The sequence below is a fragment of the Dermacentor albipictus genome, unplaced genomic scaffold (genome assembly GCF_038994185.2).
Source record: "Dermacentor albipictus isolate Rhodes 1998 colony unplaced genomic scaffold, USDA_Dalb.pri_finalv2 scaffold_28, whole genome shotgun sequence".
Taxonomy (NCBI): Eukaryota; Metazoa; Arthropoda; class Arachnida; order Ixodida; family Ixodidae; genus Dermacentor; species Dermacentor albipictus.
In genome coordinates, this window is record NW_027225582.1 from 3,788,820 (window position 1) to 3,810,276 (window position 21,457).

The window sequence follows — 21,457 nt, forward strand, 5'->3', positions numbered from 1 at the left end:
TCTTTGTATTCTTTTTTTAATGTTCCTCAGTTAAAGGGGCCAAATTAAAAAAGAATGCGGGCACAAAAATTAAGCGTTCTTCATGTGTGCCCTCATTTTTTCTGTCTCCATGTTTTCTATAAGTGCACTGGTAAAAAGCAATTTAGATTGCTTAATTCCTCTTTAATACGCTTTGCTCTTGATCATCGGCATTGTCAAAAAATTATGCGAGCCTATGAAATAATCAATAGCCACTGTACGCCCGCGCCAGCAATACTATGCCAAGCTTTCTGTCAATTAAAAAAAATTAACTCAAAACTTAGGGACAACTTAAAAGAGGCTTCTGATGTGGGCGGCAGAAGCCTGGGAATGAGAAATTAGGGCGGAGGGGCGGCCAAGGACGCTTTACCATCGCCCGGAAGGGGGAGGAGGAGGGCCTCAGCCCTCTATAGGAAACTTCGGGGGGGATGGTGAGCCCCCCCCGCCAGCCCGTAGTCGGCGCATATGTTCACAGTTCTTTCTTTTGTTTTTGGCGGACTATCTTCAGCGAATGCTGGTCATTCGTTCGCGGCCGACTGCGGCTGCCGCTACACCGGAAATTTCCACGGGAAGAAGCGTTACTCCCGGTGGGCACACAGTAACTCCTGAGGTTTTCACACGGCCCCATCGCATCGCACTTAATCTCTTCTGGGACTAACTGTTAGTCGTGGGCACGAACTGCAGCAGTTACTCCCATTTCGTCTCCTTGAGCTTCACTTGAGATTTGCAAAATGTGGTGAGAGGAATCGTGGCATAAAGGCAAAGAAAACACAGAAGGTAGGCGCATGCATTTCAAAGGCGATAAAGTATTGCTTTATAATGGCACAACTTGTAAGCACGAACCGCAAATCGACAAAGACCGAGAATACACGCTGCAGAAAGCATATGTAGCGGCTCTGTTTTAAAGGAACGCTCCTAAAATTCATCCATACATCCAACCACAGGACGTGGATCAGTTAACGTTTTCTTCTGCCTATATCATTACGCTTAAACAACATTCGCTGACGCGGCTGACAGAATAGAATAGTGTGACGCAAGACATTCGTTTATTGGGACTTGACAACCATCCCTGCGGCGTTTCACACGTTGCTCATGCAGTATCCCAGGGCGTTGCACGTTCCTGGCCTCCCACTGTTCTGCGAAAGATAAGAGGAAAGAAAAGTTAGATGCTTACCATAGAGTGCACAAAAATGCGCTTCGGCGTGCTTATCGAAACTTATAGCTTAAGGGACAGGCAAATAATACGATTAACAAAGTGAGAATCATCTCAATGCTCAGCACCTCGCTTGTGACCACTTCCAGTTTTTTTAGTTTTATTTGCTTTAACTAATTGTATTACTTAAGGGATATGGTTACAGGATGTCGTTTGAGCAATACAACTCGTGATAGCTTTAGCAGAAAAATCGGTGGTCGATTGATATATGCAACTTGTTGGAAAAGGCCATTCCAGTCTTATTATAGTGAGAAAAAAAAACAAAGCTGGAAAAGTAGTAATGCACACACATCAGCACTAAACATAGAAGTGTATGTCCGGTGGGTCACAATGGCCGCTTGTGGAGCACTTATTAAGAAATGTAAATGCGCGCAAGAACCAGTGGCAAAAGAAAGCGCAATAATAGCGGCAGGACAAGACAGAGAAGTACATAGGACAGGCGCCTGTCTTCTGTTGCCGTTATTTTTGAGCTGCTTTTACCATGAAGATCAACCCACTCACCCAGTTTTACACTTTACTGAAGATCCAGTAATTTGTGTTTGCTGTATGGAGTGGAGTATAGGGTATACGTACTAAGTAATCTTGGGAAAAAATCTGAACGGAATCACTTGGATGGTTTCCAGAGAGGAATGATATGGACACAATAAATTCGGCCGGGACACGTGACCCAGCTGCCGAGACAAAGAAATACAACTATAGAACGACGTACCGAGAGTCGAGATCAAGTGCACGTCTTCAAGCATATTGTTACGGGAAGGAAGAAGCGTACGTCTACTCATAGGTGACCTTTAATGGCGGAGCCAACAAGCGTAGAGCAGACAAAATCGTCTTCGTCTTCTCCAAGGCCACCATCAGCGTCCTCTCCTTCCCACATTACAGACTGTGACATCACCCCCATCGGAAAAGCACCTTATGGTGCGGCTCATCGGTTCGAGAAAGGTACGGTATGAGACGGCTGACGTGGATAATCTCAGAGAGAGGTGAAGGCACGGTGGCATCCAGTGGAGACATTTCATATGTGACAGGGGTCACCTGGCGGAGGATGCGGTAAGGGTCGTAGTATAGCGATAGGAGTTTCTCCGAAAGACCAACACGCCGAGTTCGAGACAAAACTAGCACAAGAGCACCTGGTTCGTACTCCCCGTCGTGATGGCGCTGGTCGTCACGGCTCTTCTGGCGTGTCTGTGAAGCAGAAAGATGAATGCGGGCAATCTGGCGTGCTTGGGTCGCTGTGGCTGTGACATCCCGAGTGTACTGTGTCGGCGAGTCGAGTGTAGTCGAAAGGAGAGTCTCGAAAGGCAACGTCGGCTCACGACCAAAGAGGAGATAGAAGGGTTAGTAGCCAGCTGTGTCGTGGCGCGTGTTAGTTAATGTAAGCGAACGCGACAAATGGTAGAGCAGTGTCCCAGTTGCGATCATCGGAGGAAACATACATTGCTAGCATGTTAGTTAATGTGTGGTTCAGGCGTTCGCTAAGACCGTTGGTCTGAGGACGGTAAGTGGTAGCAAGCTTGTGTTTAGTAGCACATGATCGAAGTAAGTCGTCTATGACTTTGGTAAGAAAGTATCGTCCGAAATCGGCGGGAAGTTGACGAGGTGCACCATGGTGTAAGATGACGTCGTGAAGCAAGAAGTCAGGTACGTCCGTAACGCTGCTGCTCCGTGGGGCTCTAGTAATGTCATAGCGGGTTGTATAGTCCGTAGCAACGGCAATCCACCTATTTCCCTCATTTTATATAGGGAATGGTCCTAGAAGATCAACGCCAACGTGAAAAAGAGGGTTGGTGGGTAGATCCAAAGGCTTTAGCAGACCAACAGGATGCACAGCTGGTCTTTTCAGGCCTTGGCACGACTCACACGCGGCAACATAGCGCTGGACGTTGAGACGGGCCAGAAAATCCGTCGCCGAATTCGGTCATAGATCCTAGTGACGCTAAGGTGTCCAGTGGTGGGAACGTCGTGCAGTTGCTGCAGTACAATCTGTCGAAGATGAACGGAGTGACGGTTAGGAGCACGGGACCATCGGGGTGCATGTTGCGGCGATACAGGATGCCATTTTGTAGCACGAACATGTGAAGGGATGGGTCAGACGTATCAGAGAGCAGGCGTTCGATAAAGTGCCATAACGATTCATCGCGTCGTTGTTCAGCACCAATGTCTTTAAAGGCGGAGAGTGAAAGAACGCAGATCGGTGCGACATCCACTAAACCGCCCGCTGCATCAACGGGATGACGAGACATGCAGTAGGCGTCCTGATGTAGACGACCCGACTGGTAGACCACATTGTATGGTATTCCTGCAGCCATAGGGCCCAGCGACCGAGACGTCCAGTGAGATCCTTGAGAGAAGAAAGCCAACAAAGGGCGTGGTGACCGGTTGTAACTGTAAATGGTCGACCATATATCTAGGGTCGGAACATGCCCACCACCCTGATGAGGGCGAGAGACTCGCCCTTGGTAATCGAGTAATTGCGCTCGGCTAGAGAGAGGAGGCGGCTGGCGTATGCGATAACGGGGTTGTGCCCACATTGGCGTTGAGCTAAAATTGCGCCGATGCCGTAGACACTGGAGTCATGGCGTATTTCTGTCGGAGCGGAGGCGTCAAAATGGGCAAAAACAGGAGGTGTGGTGAGCAGCAGGATGAGCTGCAAGAGAGCAGACGCTTGTTGAGAGCCCCAGCAGAAAAGAACGTTTTTCTTGAGGAGGTCAGTCAGGGGATGGGCAACATGGGTGAAATTTTCCGCAGACCTGTGGAAGTAGGAGCAAAGGCTAATAAAGCTTCGAACATCTTTGGCACAAGTTGGTACGCGGAAATTCTGCACAGCATGAACTTGAGCGGGATCGAGCGAATGCCTGACGATGATGATGTGTAGTGTTTTGTGGCGCAAGGGCCAGGTTTGGCCAAAGAGCGCCATGACAAATGGTAGTGTTAACGATGTATTATGGAAGATGTGACTTGGCTGTAAAGTGGCCTAAAAATAGTCGCCGTAAAGTGCGTAAAATCTACGTGCTATAAAATTATGGCGATGATTAATGACGAAGACTGTGAAGATTAAAATCCATCGTAAAAGAATGATGCGTTATTTAAAATATGCAAGACGTTAAATTTTTTACAGCACTACAGCCTCGCCAGAGCCCTTGAACCACAAGGGCCTAGAGGCATGTGCTTACTCAAAATAATTATCGCAGCGGCATCCTCTGAAGAGAGGAAGCGCTACGAACGTGTGGGGCTAATAACATGCAACACATCTTTCAAAAAACCTAAGACGGCGTTGGTGTCAAAGAGTGGTTCTGGACCAAGTAACATAACAGGATGAAGGGGGATGTGGTGCCTGTACGCTAAGAGAAAATGCTTTTTTCTTTCGGGTTCGGCTTCCCGACACTCCAGTAAGACGTGGAGGACGGTCAGCCTCTCCCCGCATCTACCAAAGGTTGGAGGCTCATTTCCCGTGAGTAAGAAGTTATGTGTGCCAAAAGTGTGTCCTATTCTTAGACGGCAGAATAGGACATCTGTCCTGCGGGATTTTGTTACAGGAGGCCAGAAACCTAATTGTGGCTTTATCACGTGCAGTTTGTTATTTACTTCTGCGTCCCACTTACGTTGCCAGTGGTTTCGCAGTTTCCTTCTTAAAAAAGGCTTAAGGTCCGTGACAGGGACCGAAGCAGTAGGACTGACTGTATGCAATGAAATTGCTGTGGCCATCTGGTCTGCTAGAACGTTACCCTCGATGCCCCTATATCCAGGCACCCAGCATATAATGACATGCTGGTTAGACATATACGCTCTACAGAGGACGGAATAGAGCTCAGTAATTACGGGGTTTCTGTGTGTACAGTGTGGCTTCAAGGCTTTTACGACGCTTAAGGAGTCTGTAAATAAAATTGTTTTTTGAATATTTGATTTTCTGATATGTTTCACAGCCGACAATAGTGGATGGGCCTCAGCCGTAAATATGCTTGTTTCAGGGTGCAGTACACCGGATTCCGAGAAGGATGGGCCAATGGCTGCGTAGGACACCCCGGCATGCGAGTTAGAAGCGTCTGTATAAAACTCTGTGCACGAGTACTTGTACTGGAGCTCCAAGAAGTGCATTTTGATATGTGTCTCTGGCGCGTGTTTAGTGACCTGTACAAAGGATGTGTCACACTCTATCAGCTGCCACTCCCAGGGCGGTACTAGCTTAGCTGGTGGCATTAGGCGTTGTTCGAAAACTGGGACATCTATTTCCGTGCTAAGTTCCCTTGCACGCAGTGAGAAAGGAAGTCTCATAGAGGGTCTGTTATGAAAAAGTGTTTCACATGTCAAGTCGATAACGGTTGTGAAACACGGATGTTCCTTATTAGAGCGCACTTTCAGAAAATAGTTGAAGCTGATGTAAGTTCTCCGAAAATGGAGTGACCACTCATCGGACTCAACATACAAACTTTCAACAGGGCTTGTTCTAAATGCGCCAGTGGCCAGACGGATTCCCAGATGGTGAACGGGGTCTAACATCTTTAGCGCGCTCGGGGCGGCAGAGTGATATACTGCGGCTCCATAGTCTATTCGTGACCGAACTAGGCTCCTGTAAAGATTCAACAGGCACTTCCTGTCGCTACCCCATGTTGTGTGGGATAGGATTTTAAGTAGGTTCATTGTTTTTAGACATATTTCTTTAAGTTGTTTTATGTGAGGAATGAAAGTGAGCCTAGAGTCAAGAATAACACCAAGGAATTTGTGTTCTTTGCTGACAGGAATTTGGTGTCCGCCCAGTTCTACACAAGGATCTGGGACCAGGCCTCTCTTTCTTGTGAAGAGAACACAAGAACTTTTGTGGGGGTTGACCTTAAATCCGTTTTCGTCTGCCCACTTGGAAACCTTGTTCAAGCCCTGCTGTACCTGTCTTTCGCATACTGTGAGGTTGCAGGATTTGAAGCCTATTTGTATATCGTCTACGTATACGGAGTAAAAAATGGCAGGTGGTAGTGAAGCACGTAGCGTGTTCATCTTGACAATAAAGAGAGTGCAGCTGAGCACGCCTCCCTGGGGTACACCAGTTTCCTGCGTAAAGGGACGTGAGAGTTCATTGCCGACTTTTACTCGGAAGGTACGATTTGACAAATAGCTTTCAATTGTGTTCAGCATATTTCCACGGATGCCAATTTCCGACAGGTCTCGCAAGATCCCGTAACGCCATGCCGTGTCATATGCCTTCTCCATATCGAGGAATATCGATAGAAAAAACTGTTTATGTATATAGGCATCACGGATATTTACTTCCATGCGCACAAGATGATCGGTTGAGGACCGCCCTTCTCGGAATCCACACTGATAAGGATCGAGTATATTGTTGAGCTCAAGGAAATGTATAAGTCTGCGATTTATCATTTTTTCAAAAAGCTTACACAGACAATTAGTTAGAGCTATCGGACGGTAACTTGCCGCCAAGGAAGGGTCATTTCCCTGCTTTAGGACAGGAACCACAATCGCTTCTTTCCATGTGGATGGGAGGTATCCCGAAGCCCAAATAGTATTGTAAAGTGTAAGAAGTGTAACTTGTGCGTCAGTATGTAGGTGTCTGATTATGTCATACATGACTCTGTCTGGTCCCGGTGCAGTGCTTTTACATGTGACCCGCCGTGGTAGCTCAGTGGCTATGGTGTTGGGCTGCTGAGCACGAGGTCGCGGGATCGAATCCCGGCCACGGCGGCCGCATTTCGATGGGGGCGAAATGCGAAAACACCCGTGTGCTTAGATATAGGTGCACGTTAAAGAACCCCAGGTGGTCTAAATTTCCGGAGTGCTCCACTACGGCATGCCTCATAATCAGAAAGTGGTTTTGGCACGTAAAACCCCAAATATTATTATTATTTTACATGTGTTCAAGGCAGCTCTCAACTCGGCAATACCGAAAGGCCGATTATACGGTTCATTCTGCCTAGACTTTCGTATGATTGGCTTACGCTCTACTATTTCTTTATGTTTAAGAAAATATTGGGAATAGTGCGTTGAGCTCGACACTCGCTCAAAGTGCTCCCCAAGTGAGTGTGCCTGGTTTTTTGTGTATCGCCTTGTGTGTTTACCAGAGGTAGTGAATATGTTTGTCGCCCTCTTATCCTAATAACCTTGTTCCAGACTTTGGCCTCATCTGTATAGGAATTTATACTCGATAAAAACTTCTCCCAACTTTCTCTTCTAGCCTGTCGGCGGGTTCTCCTGCCCTGGGACTTTATTTTCTTAAAGTTAATAAGATTCTCCGCAGTGGGTGACGCGCGTAGCAACCCCCACGCTTTGTTCTGTTTTTTACGAGCGATCCTACAATCGTCGTTCCACGCCGTTGCATGCCAAGTTTGCGGTTTGCATGCCAAGCCATTTATTTCTGATATGCATTTAGATGCAAATATCTATAATGAAGGCTGTGAGATACTGGACAGCAGCATCAATTCCTAAACAAGACATGTCATTCCATGAGATACTAGTTAAGTTTCGGAACTTCTCCCAGTCGGCTGTATCGATCTTCCACCTAGGAGCCTGTGGTAGACATTCTTTTTCTTTATGTGTTTTTAGCAGTATGGGGAAGTGGTCGCTTCCGTAAGGATTGTTGGTAACTTCCCATTCGAGTTCGAGTAGTATAGACGCGGAAACTATACTAAGATCTATTGACGAAAAGGTTCTGTTTGCAAGAGAATAATATGTGGGTTCTTTCTTATTTAGAAGGTACGCACCGGACGAAAAAAGGAACTGTTCAACGAGACGACCTCGCTCATCGATACGAGAGTCTCCCCACAGGCTGCTGTGCGCATTTAGATCGCCAAGAACAACATAGGGCTCTGGCAATTGATCCATCAAGGACTGAAATTCATGTTTGTTCAGTTGGTAATGCGGGGGTATGTAAAGCGAGCAAATGGTGATGAGTTTGTTTAGTAGGACAGCTCGAACCGCCACTGCTTCAAGGGGCGTTTGTAGCTGTAAAGGTTGGCACGCTATACTTCTAAGAGTGACTATGGCAACACCGCCCGATGATGCGACGGCATCATCGCGATCTTTGCGAAAAGTTAGATACTGTCGAAGAAAGTTTGTGTGTTTGTTTTTTAAATGTGTTTCCTGTAAACACGGCACTTTTGGATTGTGTTTATTATAAGTTCCTGCATATCATCAAGGTTTCTGAGAAGACCTCTGACGTTCCATTGAATTATTTGTGTATCCATATTGGGAGTTAATAGGTGCTGTGTGTACAGAAACAGAAGTAGTGATTATGGAAATTACAATGATTAAATTACAGATCCCTTTCGAGGCCCTGTAACGGGAGTTTTGCCCTTTCTGGAGCGTTCGAGGGAGCCTCGCCGCTCCTTAGGCGCTGGGTGCGCCTTGAGGATAGGTGTTGTGTCCATTGCCTCTTGTGAGGCGCCGGACACGCGCTCTTGCGAGCGAAAAGTTTTCAGAGAGAGTCCCGCCTTGGAGGGCAAGACCCCAGCGCCCACCAGCCCGGAGGTCGATGGGGCTCCCTGAGGAGTTTGGCTGCGCCGGCTGTTGCCAGCGCTGGAAGGGGCCGGGGAGGGTGGGGCAGCCTCGGCTGCGCTCACCTTCGGGGTCGGTGGCCCCGTCTGCTGGGTAGACGGAGCAGCGCTAGCTGCAAGCGCCACGGGGGCAGATGGCGTGACTGCCGACTCACTGCTTGTGGGTCGGACAGCCGCCGGATGCCGTTGTGACGCTGCCCCCTGACGCGCCACTTCGGCAAAGCTTTTCTTTGGCAGGTATGCTACCCGCCTTCGTGCCTCTTTGAACGATATATTCTCTTTTACTTTTATGGTTACAATTTCTTTTTCCTTCTTCGAGGAGGGGCAGGACCGCGAGTACGCGGCATGATCCCCATCACAGTTTACACAGTGTAGAGAGTTCTTACATGCTTCAGTGGCGTGTTCAAGGGCACTGCATTTCGCACATGTTTGGCGGCCTCGGCAGCTCTGTGAGCTGTGGCCGAAACGTTGGCATTTGAAACATCTCAAGGGATTTGGTACATACGGTCTTACACGAAGCTTGATATACCCGGCCTCGATTGACTCGGGCAAGATACTTGATCCAAAAGTAATTATTAGGTGCTTCGTCTGAATCTCTTTACCATCCCGCCTCATCTTAATTCTTTTGACATTGATCACATTTTGTTCGCTAAACCCCCCAGGAGTTCTGCTTCAGTCAGCTCAAGCAAATCATCTTCTGACACAACACCACGGGTGGTGTTCATTGTACGGTGTGGGGTTACTGTTATAGGGGTCTCCCCGAATGACACTAGTTGCGTTAGTTTCTCATGTTGTTTTACGTCGCGGAGTTCCAAGAGGAGGTCGCCACTTGCCATCCTCGACACCTTGTATCCTGGACCTTGTATCCTAGGAAGAGAGAGACAGGAAAAGGCGACTGCCGATTTCCTCCAGGTGGGTCAGCCTGGAGGTGCCGTCTATGTGAAGCCGAGGCCGAAGAGGTGTGTTGCCTCCGCCGGGGGGCTTTAAAGGTCCAAACACCCAGCTTCGGCTCAACCCCCAGGATCCCCTTTTCCCCAGACACGGCTAAGCCGCGCATGGCTACACGCGGGAGGGTCCAGCCCTCGTGTGCTCGGGTACGTGGTGGCGCAACACACCAAACGCTTGCTTGCGCAGACGCCCCTGCCGGGAATGCCTGACGAATCGACGAGATGTCTGCGCATGGTTATTTGGCAGTGACTGAAGTGGTACTTGGACGAGTTGAGCTGCAAGCCAGTAATGCGAAAAACACAAAGAACAGATTAAAGTCTGCCTGGATGGGTCGCAAAAGCTGAAGCGAATACGATGACGTCCTCGAAGTAGCACAAACAGATGGGCCATTTCAAGCTACGCAAGAGCATGCCCATCATCCATTCAAAGGTCACCGGGGCATTGCACAAGCCAAAAGGCATTGCTCTAGACTGATATAGGACGTCAGGTGCGACGAATGCGGTCTGTTCACGGCCCATTTCATCCACGGCAATTTGCCAATATCCAGTGCGAAGATCTATCAATGAAAAATAAGTGGCACCGTGGAGACAATCGAGAGCATCGTCAATGCGGGGATGTGGATATACATGTTTCTTGGTGATCGTGTTCAGATGACAATAGTCAACGCAGAATCGCCAGCTGTTATCCTTCTTTTTTACTAGAACAGCAGGGGAAGCCCATGGGCTGGAAGAGTGTTCAATAATCCCTTTGGCAACCATTTTGTCCACCTCGCTCTGGATAACTTGTCGCTCAAAGGGCGACACCCGGTATGGGCGTCGGCGAACAGGTGCTGCATCGCCGGTATTTATAGGCCTCGTGCACCGCCTATAGAGGCGCCACTGATAGCCACCCAGCGGGCGCTTCCAACAATACGGGTGGGAGCAGCAGCAGCCGACAACGCTTTGCAGCAAGGGTGACTGAAGTTCGCGGCTGCGATTTGCCCTATGTTCGGGCGCCGGACTGCTTCTTCTGCGGTGACAGCTGTAGGGAAGACGCAGACCTCTGCGGTAGCGGGTATGAACAAGATGTTACCGGTGTTTGGGGCAACATGGTCCACATACGTGCCAGGTGCGTCCCGCAGACAAACGCGATGAAGACCATTTACATGAAGTGGAGCTCATGTAAACTTGCCGACAAATTTTGTTGACTAATGCGATGTCTCGACCGTGTTTTTTTTTATTCTACCCTTGCCGTAATGCTGCTTCTGTACCTCAATAATAAGCACCCGTCGTTAGTGCAGACTTAGATAACAAATCCGCACGTTGCGATGTCTGCATATGCCGTTGTGATTTTTCTGCCGATGAATACATGCGACGCCGACGAATAAGTGTAGTCAAAGTCGCCTGAAGAAGAATAATTGCGAATTTATTGATAGAAACGCGTACACTATAGTCAACGAAGCCACCAAACGCACGAGTTAATAAAAGCGCGTGTTAGCGCTGTACTGCCGATGAACTGGCGTTCGCGCTGCAGTTTTTCCAATTTCAAATTCCCAAAGGGAGCTGCTTGGAAACGTACAAAGCTATAGTCTAACTTTGCAGTACTTTTTTTAATGATACTAGAGAGAGGTGCCACATGATATATTTAAAGGCAGAGCAGCGCCGGTCAAATGAGATCCAGCGCTGGCGGCAAGGCCGGGTTTAGTCCTATGCGGCGTAAGCATAATAAGAAATAATTCAGTTGAGTACAAAATTCACTTGCAAGAAGCGACTACATTGTGAAACAAACAAATCACTCGGTGTGTTAAGTCTGCTCAGACAGCATCAAGGTGTGATGACTTACCAAACGTGACGCGAACTATTCAGCGAAAAATGGATCAGCGAAAAATGGAACAAAAATACCATATGCAGCAACTATTATCAATTCTCGCCCTGAGCTACCTATTTTCTAAACACATTTCCCAAAAAAACACGATATCTAAGATGCCCTCGGCTGAAATGAATAAAGCTGTTAAAGAAGCACTTGCTTGGTGTCATTCCAAATAAGACACAGCGTGATTTATACCCTTTACAAACGAGGCAGGGTGAAAACCTCGCAGCTCAAAAGAAGAGTTATGCATGAAGCAACTAGCAACAGTTAAACATGTGCGAAGCGACGCATAAAATAGATGTAAAAACATGAAGTGCGCGACAGCTGGTGCGAGGATTTACCGGGCCACACAAAACTAGCGATTTCAGTCCTTGCAAACTTCTGTAGCTTTAACATACAACACAATGCACTCATGCAGTCGTGCTGCCTAGCTAGCCCAACGCGGTAAAGAAGCGGAAAACAATATAAGCGGAAAACGGCATTCCGAACTTTAGCGAAATGCCTTTAAACCACATGCTGCACTGCAGAAGGACTTCGTCGCTTACGCGTCTAACTACAATCGAGTAAAAAAATAATAATAAAAAAGAAAAAACACCGAAGCGACGAAGGAAAGGATGAGAACAAGAAATTTCGCGCCGAAGCGACGATCCATTGCCACTGTTGCTCCTGCTGATGAGTCTTTGCGGTGAACAATTAGAACCGTATTGCCGGCACGTTTTCGCCGGTATTTGAGCCCCCCACTCTGAAACAATTCTTCGACATTCTTCGGAAGCTTTGGCCATCCCACACATGCGAAGGATGTTGCCTATTTCGCTCTGAAAACACAAATAAGACGGAGAAGCACTATCAGCGACACAACAAACTACGGCGTGCTACGGCGCACGGCTCGCTCCTCTCCCGTGCGTTCTGCGCAAGGCCGCCACCAGTGGCGCGGCCATCGGCGTGCACGCCGCCTATACGATGCTTCACGACCGTAGTTTGAGCCAAAGGGCGAACGTTCAGGTCGAAAATGTCGGAGTACGACTCGAGGAGGCCACGGAGCTCTGCGGCTTGTTGGGTTGAGAGGTTCCGTGCCATCATCTTTGTAAAGTCGTCGGGCGGGACAGATGCAGAATGAGCACTGCTCGAAGACGTCGCAACAGATATAGCGGAAATGTGGCACCCATGCGATGGTGGCACATGGCAAGAGCCATGCCTCGAGGAAGTACTTGTGGGCACTGTCCGAAATTTGTTTGATTGTCCGCTACAGAAACGATGGCTTGTGGGAAGGAGACATTGTGAGAAAGCAGGCCTGAAGTTGTTGGAGTAAGGACATAGTGATGCAGGTTGCTGCTAGAGACGGGAGGCGAATAAAATCCGCAGAACAAAGCTGAGTTGGAGCTTGAGCAGGAAGATTAATGGGAAAGGGTCGGTCAGGTTGACCAACACCGGCTGAACAGTCAATCACAGCATAATGGGCGGTCAAAAGGTCAAGCCCGAGGATCAAATCGTGAAGGCAACGTTCAAGCACACTAGACAAAACGGACGTGTGGCGGCCGGCGACACTCACATGTGCAGTACACATTCCAAGCACAGCCGGAGTTCCACCGTCGGCGACCTGGAGCAGTCGAGTTGAAGAAGGAGTAAGTACTTTCTTCAAGTGCGTTTAAAGCTCCTCACTCTTGATGTAAATTTGCGCTCCAGTGTCGATGAGTGCCGTAACGGGCAAACTATCCACGTCCAGGAGGTTCCGATCAGTAGACAGGGACAGCAGAGGAATTTAAGCCCAGGGTGCTAGAGCATTGTCACCTCCAGGAGCTGCCCCAGTTAGTTTCCCGTCGGACAGCGGCGACGGTAAGCCGGGGACGGGGAGCGACGCAGCTGGGGCGAACGGGAGCGGCGACTATGTGGTGATGGCGCCTGGCTAGTCGCAGCGGCTCGAGCGTTGTCAGGTGCGTCCTCAACTTCGGTGGAGAGTGCATGCGGCGCGGATTCAGTGGCGGGCGGCGGTAGGCGGGAAAGCTTGGTCGAGAGTGGGCTGGCCAGGAACTTCGGCAGTGGCGAGAGGTCTGGCCCACATGTCCACAATAAAAGCACATGTGTCTATGACGATGCGTGCGCCATCCGGCCGGGTTGCGATCACTCGGATATAGACCGTATTGGCTACGGTGAACAAGAGGAGAGGCAGCAGACGAAGCAAAGTCAGGATGGTTGGCTGAGCAGATGGACGGAAGACACACATTGACAAGTTCTTGGCGAATGACCGACTGAATGAGATACACGAGCGGCCGAGAATCGTCAAAGCGCTGCGTTACTGGCCTGTGAGGAGACGCGGCTTCGATTTCTCGCCGGACGATACGTACGACCTTCTCGGAGGACGTGAGCTCACGCGCTAGACAAATGTCTTCGCACGTCGATGGATGCTGTATACGGTAGACGCTTAAGCTGTTGAACTATGCGGCGGCTCTTCGCGCCTTCAAAGCGGCGACATTCGTTAATGATCGCACTGACCGTTGTTATATTCTTCTAAACAAGCAGGTTAAACGCGTCGTCCACGATGCCTTTTAAAACGTGGCTAACCTTGTCTGTCTCTGCCATATTATTATCCACCTTGCGGCAAAGAGCGAGGACGTCCTGGATGTACGCGATGTAAGATTTAGTGGACGTCTGTGCACGGGTCCCAAGGTCCTTCTTAGCAGTATGTTGGCGGCAGACGAGCTTGCTGAAGAAATCTCTAAGCTTCTGTTTGCACTGGTCCCAACTAGTAATCTCTTCTTCATGTGTCTCGAACCAGACGGGTGCTGTTTTCTTTAAGTAGAATGTTATATTAGCCAGCATGAGCGTGTTATCCCACATTTTGTGTGTGCTGACCCGTTCGTAATTTTGTAACCAGTCATCGACGTCAACGTTGTCAATCCCGGAAAACATGCCATGGTCGTGAGGCTGGGCCAGGATAACCGTCGGTAGCGACGACGGGGACGTGGTTGAAAACTCTCCTTCGGATGACATGGCGGCCAGGTTACGTCCGCTGCGGAGCTCCGTCTTGCGCAAGTGGTTACCCCGCACCTCCACCAATAATGTTCCGGTAAGAAGAAGCGTTCGTCTATTCACAGATGGTTTTTAATGGTGGAGCCAACAAGCGTAGAGCAGCCAAAACACTAAACTCTTCTTGGTCGTCTCCAAGGCCACCATCAGCGTCCTCTTCTTCCAACATTACAGACTGTGCCAATTAGGGGCGTAGCCAGAGGGGGGGAAGGGGCTCATGGGGTTTCAGCCGCTAACCCCGAAATTTTTTCTGCTGTCCACGCACCGCCGACCAAAACCCGGTGGCAGAAATAATTCTGGATTTTGCCTATAATGTCCTTTACACGCTCTAAAAGACATTTCAGCGAGCATTGCGAACTCGGGCTGGATTTCGCGGCAAGGCCCATGCACCTGGAGTCGCATAACGCAACGAACCCCACCCGACCACAGAGTTTCAAGGTTGTTCTGATGGCGACCGGGCTCGTCGCGGTATCTCACGGAGGCCGCGGAATGTACAGAGCGCTTGGATTTATATTCCGAAACTTTATGGGTATAACGTTTTCAAACTTATGATGCGGAAGGTGCATTCACATTTCCAAAATTGTGCTTTAGCTTTTCAATTCCGGAACCTTGTGAGTTTAATGTTATTATAAACATTTGACGCCAAAGGTGCACTGACATTTCTAAAGTCATCAATCGGAACATAGAGTCAAAGAGTCAGAGTCAAAGAGTTTATTCAGACAACGTGGTACAGTTGCCTAGGGCGCAAACCAAAAGGCAAGTGATTGCCTGACAAGGAGTCTGTGCCCTTGCTCCCATTCGAGAGCACAAGACATTCAGCGCATAAAATCAACACTAAACAAGGTGGAAATACAGAGTGGTTGGTAACATTGAGACGAGAGTTATTTCATATTGAATATTTATGTACAATTGGGGAAATTGATGTAAGAGATAACAGAAAAAAACAAAACAAAAGGAGTGGTTATGCCTGCAGTGACAATAGATACATAGTGATGTTATTTTTTAAAGCTTTGAATGATTTACTTTCTTGGATAATGTTTACAGCAGGATGGTGATCGTTTTAAAAACTGGAAATTCTGTAGCTAAGTTTCTGGGTGCCGTAGTTTGTACGTATTTTTTCCTTATTGTAACATATGTGCCGGGTGTTGTACGTGTGTGTGTTTTCGTTAGATATTGTTGAAAAAAAGCCGTAGGATCGGAATGCATTTGTAGGTAACTAGCTAACGCTATCTTTTTGTTTATAACATTCCACAGTGTAAGCAGTTGATGTTTTCTAAACAGTGGGACAGTGTGGCTAAGGTATGGTGCATTATCTATTAGGCGCAAATATTTCTTTTGTAATAGATATATGTTTTCTATGCTTGTTTTAGGTGCTGTGCCCCAGACAAGAAGACAATAGTGGAAACGCGAATGTACCAGTGTGTAGTATAGTTGTTTCTTTAGCCAGATGGGCAAAAGGCTCTTTATTTTATACATGACACCAATGGACCTAGATATACCAGTGCGAACTTTTTCAATCTGAGGTGACCAGTCAAGATGCTCGTGAAAGATGACACCAAGAAATTTATGTGTTGGTACACGTTCGATAAATTCATCGCGAAATTGGATAACTATTTCTTGTTTTATACACTTGTTATGAGCGCGGAATATAATGTACTTAGTTTTTTTAGTGTTTAACTCTAATTCATTACCGTAGAGCCACGTGGACAAATTTTCCAGCCATACATTGGTTTCTACTTGGAGGACTTTTAGGTCTTGTCCGCAGAAGAATACATTGGTATCATCAGCGTACATTATTATTTCTGGTGTAGAGGGCACGTTAATTATATTATTTATATAGAGCAGAAATAACAGCGGCCCAAGGATTGATCCTTCTGGAACTCCATAATGTATCTGACCTAAGCTGGATTTTGCATTCGTAATATTCGTGTACTGGTGACGATTCAGGAGGTAATTCTTTATTAATGTGAGAGCCGTTCCTCTAATGCCATATTTATATAACTTGTACAGTAAAACAGGGTGCTTAATGGAGTCGAATGCCTTTTTAAAGTCTAGGAAAACACCTATTGTATATATTTTCTGCTCAAAGTTGTCTATTATCTTATCCTTAATTTTTATTAGCGCCATTTCAGTAGATTTCTCTTTCTGCAATCCGTATTGCTGCTCGGCGATGATATCGTTTCGCTTGCAGTAGTTTAGTGGCCTGGTGTTTATAACTTGTTCAACTACTTTCGAGAGGATTGGTAGGACTGAAATTGGCCTATAATTATTTATGTCATTTCTATCACCTCCTTTGTGTATGACAGAGATTTTTGCAATTTTTAATTTATCTGGAAATATTCCGGTACTCAAAATCAGGTTGCATATATGCATAAGTGGCTGATTAATCATGTGACTGATGGATTTTATAGGTTGAACTTTAATATCATCAGCACCACATGCACTGTTATTTTTTAGGTTTTTGATTACTGTACAGATTTCTAGTTCTGTAGTGGGAAACATGAAGATTGAGTTTTGGATGTTGGACGTGATATACGTTGCAAAATCACAGTTACTTGCCTGAGGTTTACTTGACGCCCCTGATATAAGAACGTGCTTATTAAGTTTGTCAGCAAGCGACGCCCCTGTGTAAGGCACTCCATTTATAACGAGTTCAGAGATGCCGTCTCTTTTGTTGTTGGACATTAGCTGGTTTACTGTATTCCGCACTTGTTTAGGGTTGTTGCAGATATCAGCAAACTTATGTTCGTAATAAGTAGTCCTGGCTTTTTTAATATCCGAGTTTAATTTATTACAAATTTGTTTGTATTCAGTCAAACAGTCCATATTTTTCGTTCTGATAAAAGAGGCAAATAGTCTGTCACGTTCTCTAATTCTTTTTAGAAGGTCGGCATTTATCCATGGCTTTCTGGCTTTTTTACGCTTTTTGATTTCTACGGTAGGGAAGGCTTCATTGTAGAGCTCAATAATTGTTTTAATAAAGGCGTCATATGCTGCGACGGGGTCAGATAGTTGAAGAATATCTGCCCAGCTTGTTTCTGCTACTAGGTTTCTAAATATTGTGGTCTTAGCTTCATTAACGATTCTGTATGTAATGGGTGCACATGTTTTGGAGAGACTCTGTGGTGTACAGTAGGATTTAAAGGACATAAAAATAGGTAAGTGGTCACTAATATTAGCTATTAGTACACCTGCTTGCACATCATCTTTTTTGTAACTTGTAAAACACACATCTAGTAAAGTAGGGCGCATGTCTGTCACTCTAGTTGGCATATGTATTACATTTTCACAACCAAATGAGAAAAAAATATCAAGCATTCTTTGTTGATTACAATGAAGCAATAAAAGATCGATATTAAAATCACCACAAATAACTAAAGGCAACTTAAACTGCATGCACTGTTCTAGCATGTTTTCAAGAAATTCTAAAAAAGTAGCCTGTGATCCAGAAGGCGGCCTATATACAACGGCAAGTATGGTACCAGCACACTTTAACATGAGACATTCAAAGTGTTGATTTATTATACAAAACTCTTCTATGGTGACATAATTTAGGTAGTTCATTATATAAATAGCCACACCTCCCCCTCTCTTATCACTCCTTGAAATTCATACGCATTTGTATCCTGGAAACTGTATAACATCATAATCGTTGGTGAACCAAGTTTCAGTGAAAGCTAAAATTTCAAATTCATGGTCTAATTCATTTAGGAAGATTTCCACAGAATCCTGTTTCTTCCGAAGGCTTTGAGCATTGAGATGGAATAAGGAAAATTTTTTTTCTCGTAGGTGCTTTGAATGTTTGAATGAATCAGCATCATGATAAGAATATGTGAACGGGACTGTCATTTTCAAGGGTATCAGTGCTATCAGTTACTGGGATGCGCGTACCGCCCGTTTCCCAACGTATCTTGTCCAGATCGTTTGTCGTCCTAATCCTGATAGCTCGGCTGCGGGGGCCGCGACGAACAAACATTTTACCATTCTTTAGCCAGGCAAACACATACTCTTTTTCCTTCGCCATTTTCTTCATTTTCCAGAAGAGCGTCTTGTTTTGTGCTGTCAGGTTTTCATTGAAGAAAATTTTAGATTTCGTTTCCTTTAGTTGTCCTTTTTTTGCAAGCCATGCGTCTCTGGCTGAACGGGATACGAAGCGAACAAGAACAGATGCAACCTTCTTAGCACTGTCCCCGACCTCAATGTCATTGATAGACCGTGAGGGCAATCGATGAACAGCCTCAACATCTGCCTCGGAAAGGGGTGGAAGTTCGAGATCAGTGGCCAAGACATTAAGCTTTTCCAGCAAGTTTTCATTATCATGATAGGGAAGCCCAACTATTTCTAAATTTTGACGTCTGCTGTACTGCTCTAGTTCGTTAACTTGTTGCCTTAATTCCTGGTTTTCTTGTTCTGTTACCCGAGCCTCGAGTTTTTCCACTCGCTTTCCGAGGGCAGACATGTCTGCATCCTGCTGTTTTATTTTTGACAGAACTTCGTCGTATTTTGTGGCCATTTCTTGCATAAACTGCTCAATACCATCCACAGTGGCCTTTATCTCACCTAGTGTATCTATTTTTGACTTAATCTTAAGTACTTCTGTGAGCACGAGACGAATATCCGCAATTTCACTTGCAAGATTTGCTTCCGTTTCCTCGCTTGTTTTCTTACCGCTCTGGTTGCTTCGAGCCTTAGCTGTTTTACATGTTGGGCATTTCCATGCCTTTTTTGCACTTTCTGTCTTCTTTTTGTATGCGGCTTCATTTACCCCAGAACATGTGCCAATATGATACACAAAATAACATTCCAAGCACGTTAGGAACACTGCATCCTCAGAAAGCTCTTCGTTGCATGTAAGACATGTGTCAGTCATTTTTTTCGATCGTCACAGACCAAACAGTCACATCAAACAGATCGAACAGACCGAACAGTCAGCAGCAGCGGCTACCAGGAAAAAAAAAGAAAAAAAAATGCAGAAGACCAACCTGCAATTTAGGGCGAAGTTTTTTTAGGGTCCGGATAGCAGCTCCTGCGGTGCCGCTGCTGCTGAATGCTTGTGAAGCAGGTCTTCGGTGGCGAGCTGCTTTTATAGCTGCTGGGTGGTTACGTCAGAAGCTACGTTGATACGAGCAGCCAGTTTCCATGGCACGTTTCCGATAGCCAGTTGATACTAGCAGCCAGTTTCCATGGCACGTTTCCGATAGCCAGTCAATCTTCGGTAGCTCATCCAGGCTAGGCGTACGGAATCAGCTCCTGCAATTTAGGGCGAAGTTTTTTTAGGGTCCAGATAGCAGCTCCTGTGGTGCCGCTGCTGCTGAATGCTTGTGAAGCAGGTCTTCGGTGGCTAGCTGCTTTTATAGCTGCTGGGTGGTTACGTCAGAAGCTACGTTGATACTAGCAGCCAGTTTCCATGGCACGTTTCCGATAGGCAGTTGATACTAGCAGCCAGTTTCCGTGGCACGTTTCCGATTGCCAGTCAATCTTCGGTAGCTCATCCAGGCTAGGCGTACGGAATCAGCTCCTGCAATTTAGGGCGAAGTTTTTTTAGGGTCCGGATAGCAGCTCCTTCGGTGCCGCTGCTGCTGAATGCTTGAAACATACGAGACATGCCAAATCAACACACTATCAGACAAGTTGACAAAGCACGCAGCGAGGTCCGATGAAACGAAGCGTCGTGGTGGTTCATTTGTGCCATCATGTCACAGAAAAAAATATCAACATTTTTTTCCACCTGTGCCAAGGCATCCATGTCAAGACACTAAAGCCCGCAAAGGTAACTACTTTCTTGTGTGTTTTTTTTTGTAGTTTGACATTTATTTGCGAGGACACATTGATCCTCTTCAGTTTTCTTGTTCTCGCTACCCTCGGGCTGCCACAGCCAGCCAGAGCGCATGCGTTTCTCTCGTGCTGCCTCGACCACCGCATGGTGCACTTCTGAGCGCGTTCGTTTTTCTTTGGCCGACTGGATTTTGGCTTGGCAGAGTTTTGGACGCTTTCTGGCTAGCCGACGAGAAAAAGGAACAATGGCCGCTCACCGACATCCCTGTGGGGACTCGCCTGTTTGCAGCGCGTTCGCTTGAGCTCCCCGGAAAGACCTGTCTCGCCGGTGTAGGATACCGAGCAGTATGCGTATCTGTGGACCAAGCGTCTCACGTTGTGTTCGATAATCTTTCGGTAGACACAGTAGGTGCCCAAAATAGGCATTCGATTGTGGCCAGCATGTTTCCTTTGCGTTTTTTTCAATTCGGTGGCCCCGTTTCACACACAAAAAAAGAGACATTGTTGCGGCGCATCGAATTGTCGCATGGTGAAAGTTCTATTTTGTTACTTCTTTTGCGGAAAGTAACGGGCCACGGGGTGCTTCAGTTGCCGGATACTCTTATCATCTTATTGAAATAGCAATTATATGAACACTCCAGGCGCATTCCTGCCATCGCCCTCATGTTCCGTATAAAGTCGAAGGGCGATAACATCGTGACCACGCGCCGCATGCTGTATGTGCGAGTGAAAGCGTGGGGGGTTAGCGTGGTTTGGTCGACAATGGTGGCTCAGCCTTGTGTGCACAAGGGAAAAAAGCGGGGACTAAGCGCACCACCTACCGTCGCGCGCGCTACATCGGGGGGAGAGGAGGGAGGGAGGGAGGGAGGAGGCGAGCCTTAGAACTTTGTGATCTATGAATCTGTGATTGCGCAACATCTTTATTTGCCTTGTTTGACGCATTATATACAGTCACTTTTTCTTAGCTACGTAGATTTATTGCAGACGTATATGTACATTTACCCGCCGTGGTTGCTCAGTGGCTATGGTGTTGGGCTGCTGAGCACGAGGTCGCGGGATCGAATCCCGGCCATGGCGGCCGCATTTCGATGGGGGCGAAATGCGAAAACACCCATGTACTTAGATTTAGGTGCAC

The 21,457-nt window shown here is 47.0% G+C and overlaps 2 protein-coding genes across 6 annotated transcripts in view; both read right to left on the reverse strand.

The window, feature by feature from the left end:
- Positions 1 to 902: 902 nt before the first annotated feature.
- LOC135897587 (uncharacterized) overlaps positions 903 to 21,457 on the reverse strand; it is a 253,823-nt gene continuing 233,268 nt past the window's right edge. For 2 of the 5 annotated variants that reach the window (XM_065426270.1, XM_065426268.1), the window contains one exon: positions 1,048 to 1,154. In XM_065426270.1, coding sequence (XP_065282342.1) covers positions 1,098 to 1,154 — 57 coding nt within the window. In that variant the 3' untranslated portion in view covers positions 1,048 to 1,097. Of the gene's footprint in view, positions 1,155 to 21,457 lie in introns of all 5 variants that reach the window. The other 3 variants (XM_065426267.2, XM_065426269.1, XM_065426266.1) reach the window with 3 other exon arrangements.
- Positions 17,990 to 19,932, reverse strand: LOC139052639 (uncharacterized). Its single transcript, XM_070529704.1, has one exon. It carries the CDS (start codon positions 19,415 to 19,417, stop codon positions 18,365 to 18,367), a length of 1,053 nt encoding a protein of 350 aa, XP_070385805.1. The 5' UTR covers positions 19,418 to 19,932; the 3' UTR covers positions 17,990 to 18,364.

Coding starts and splice junctions, on each gene's coding strand:
- LOC139052639 (XM_070529704.1), bottom strand. CDS start 19,417: ATGACTGACACATGTCTTACATGCAACGAAGAGCTTTCTGAGGATGCA.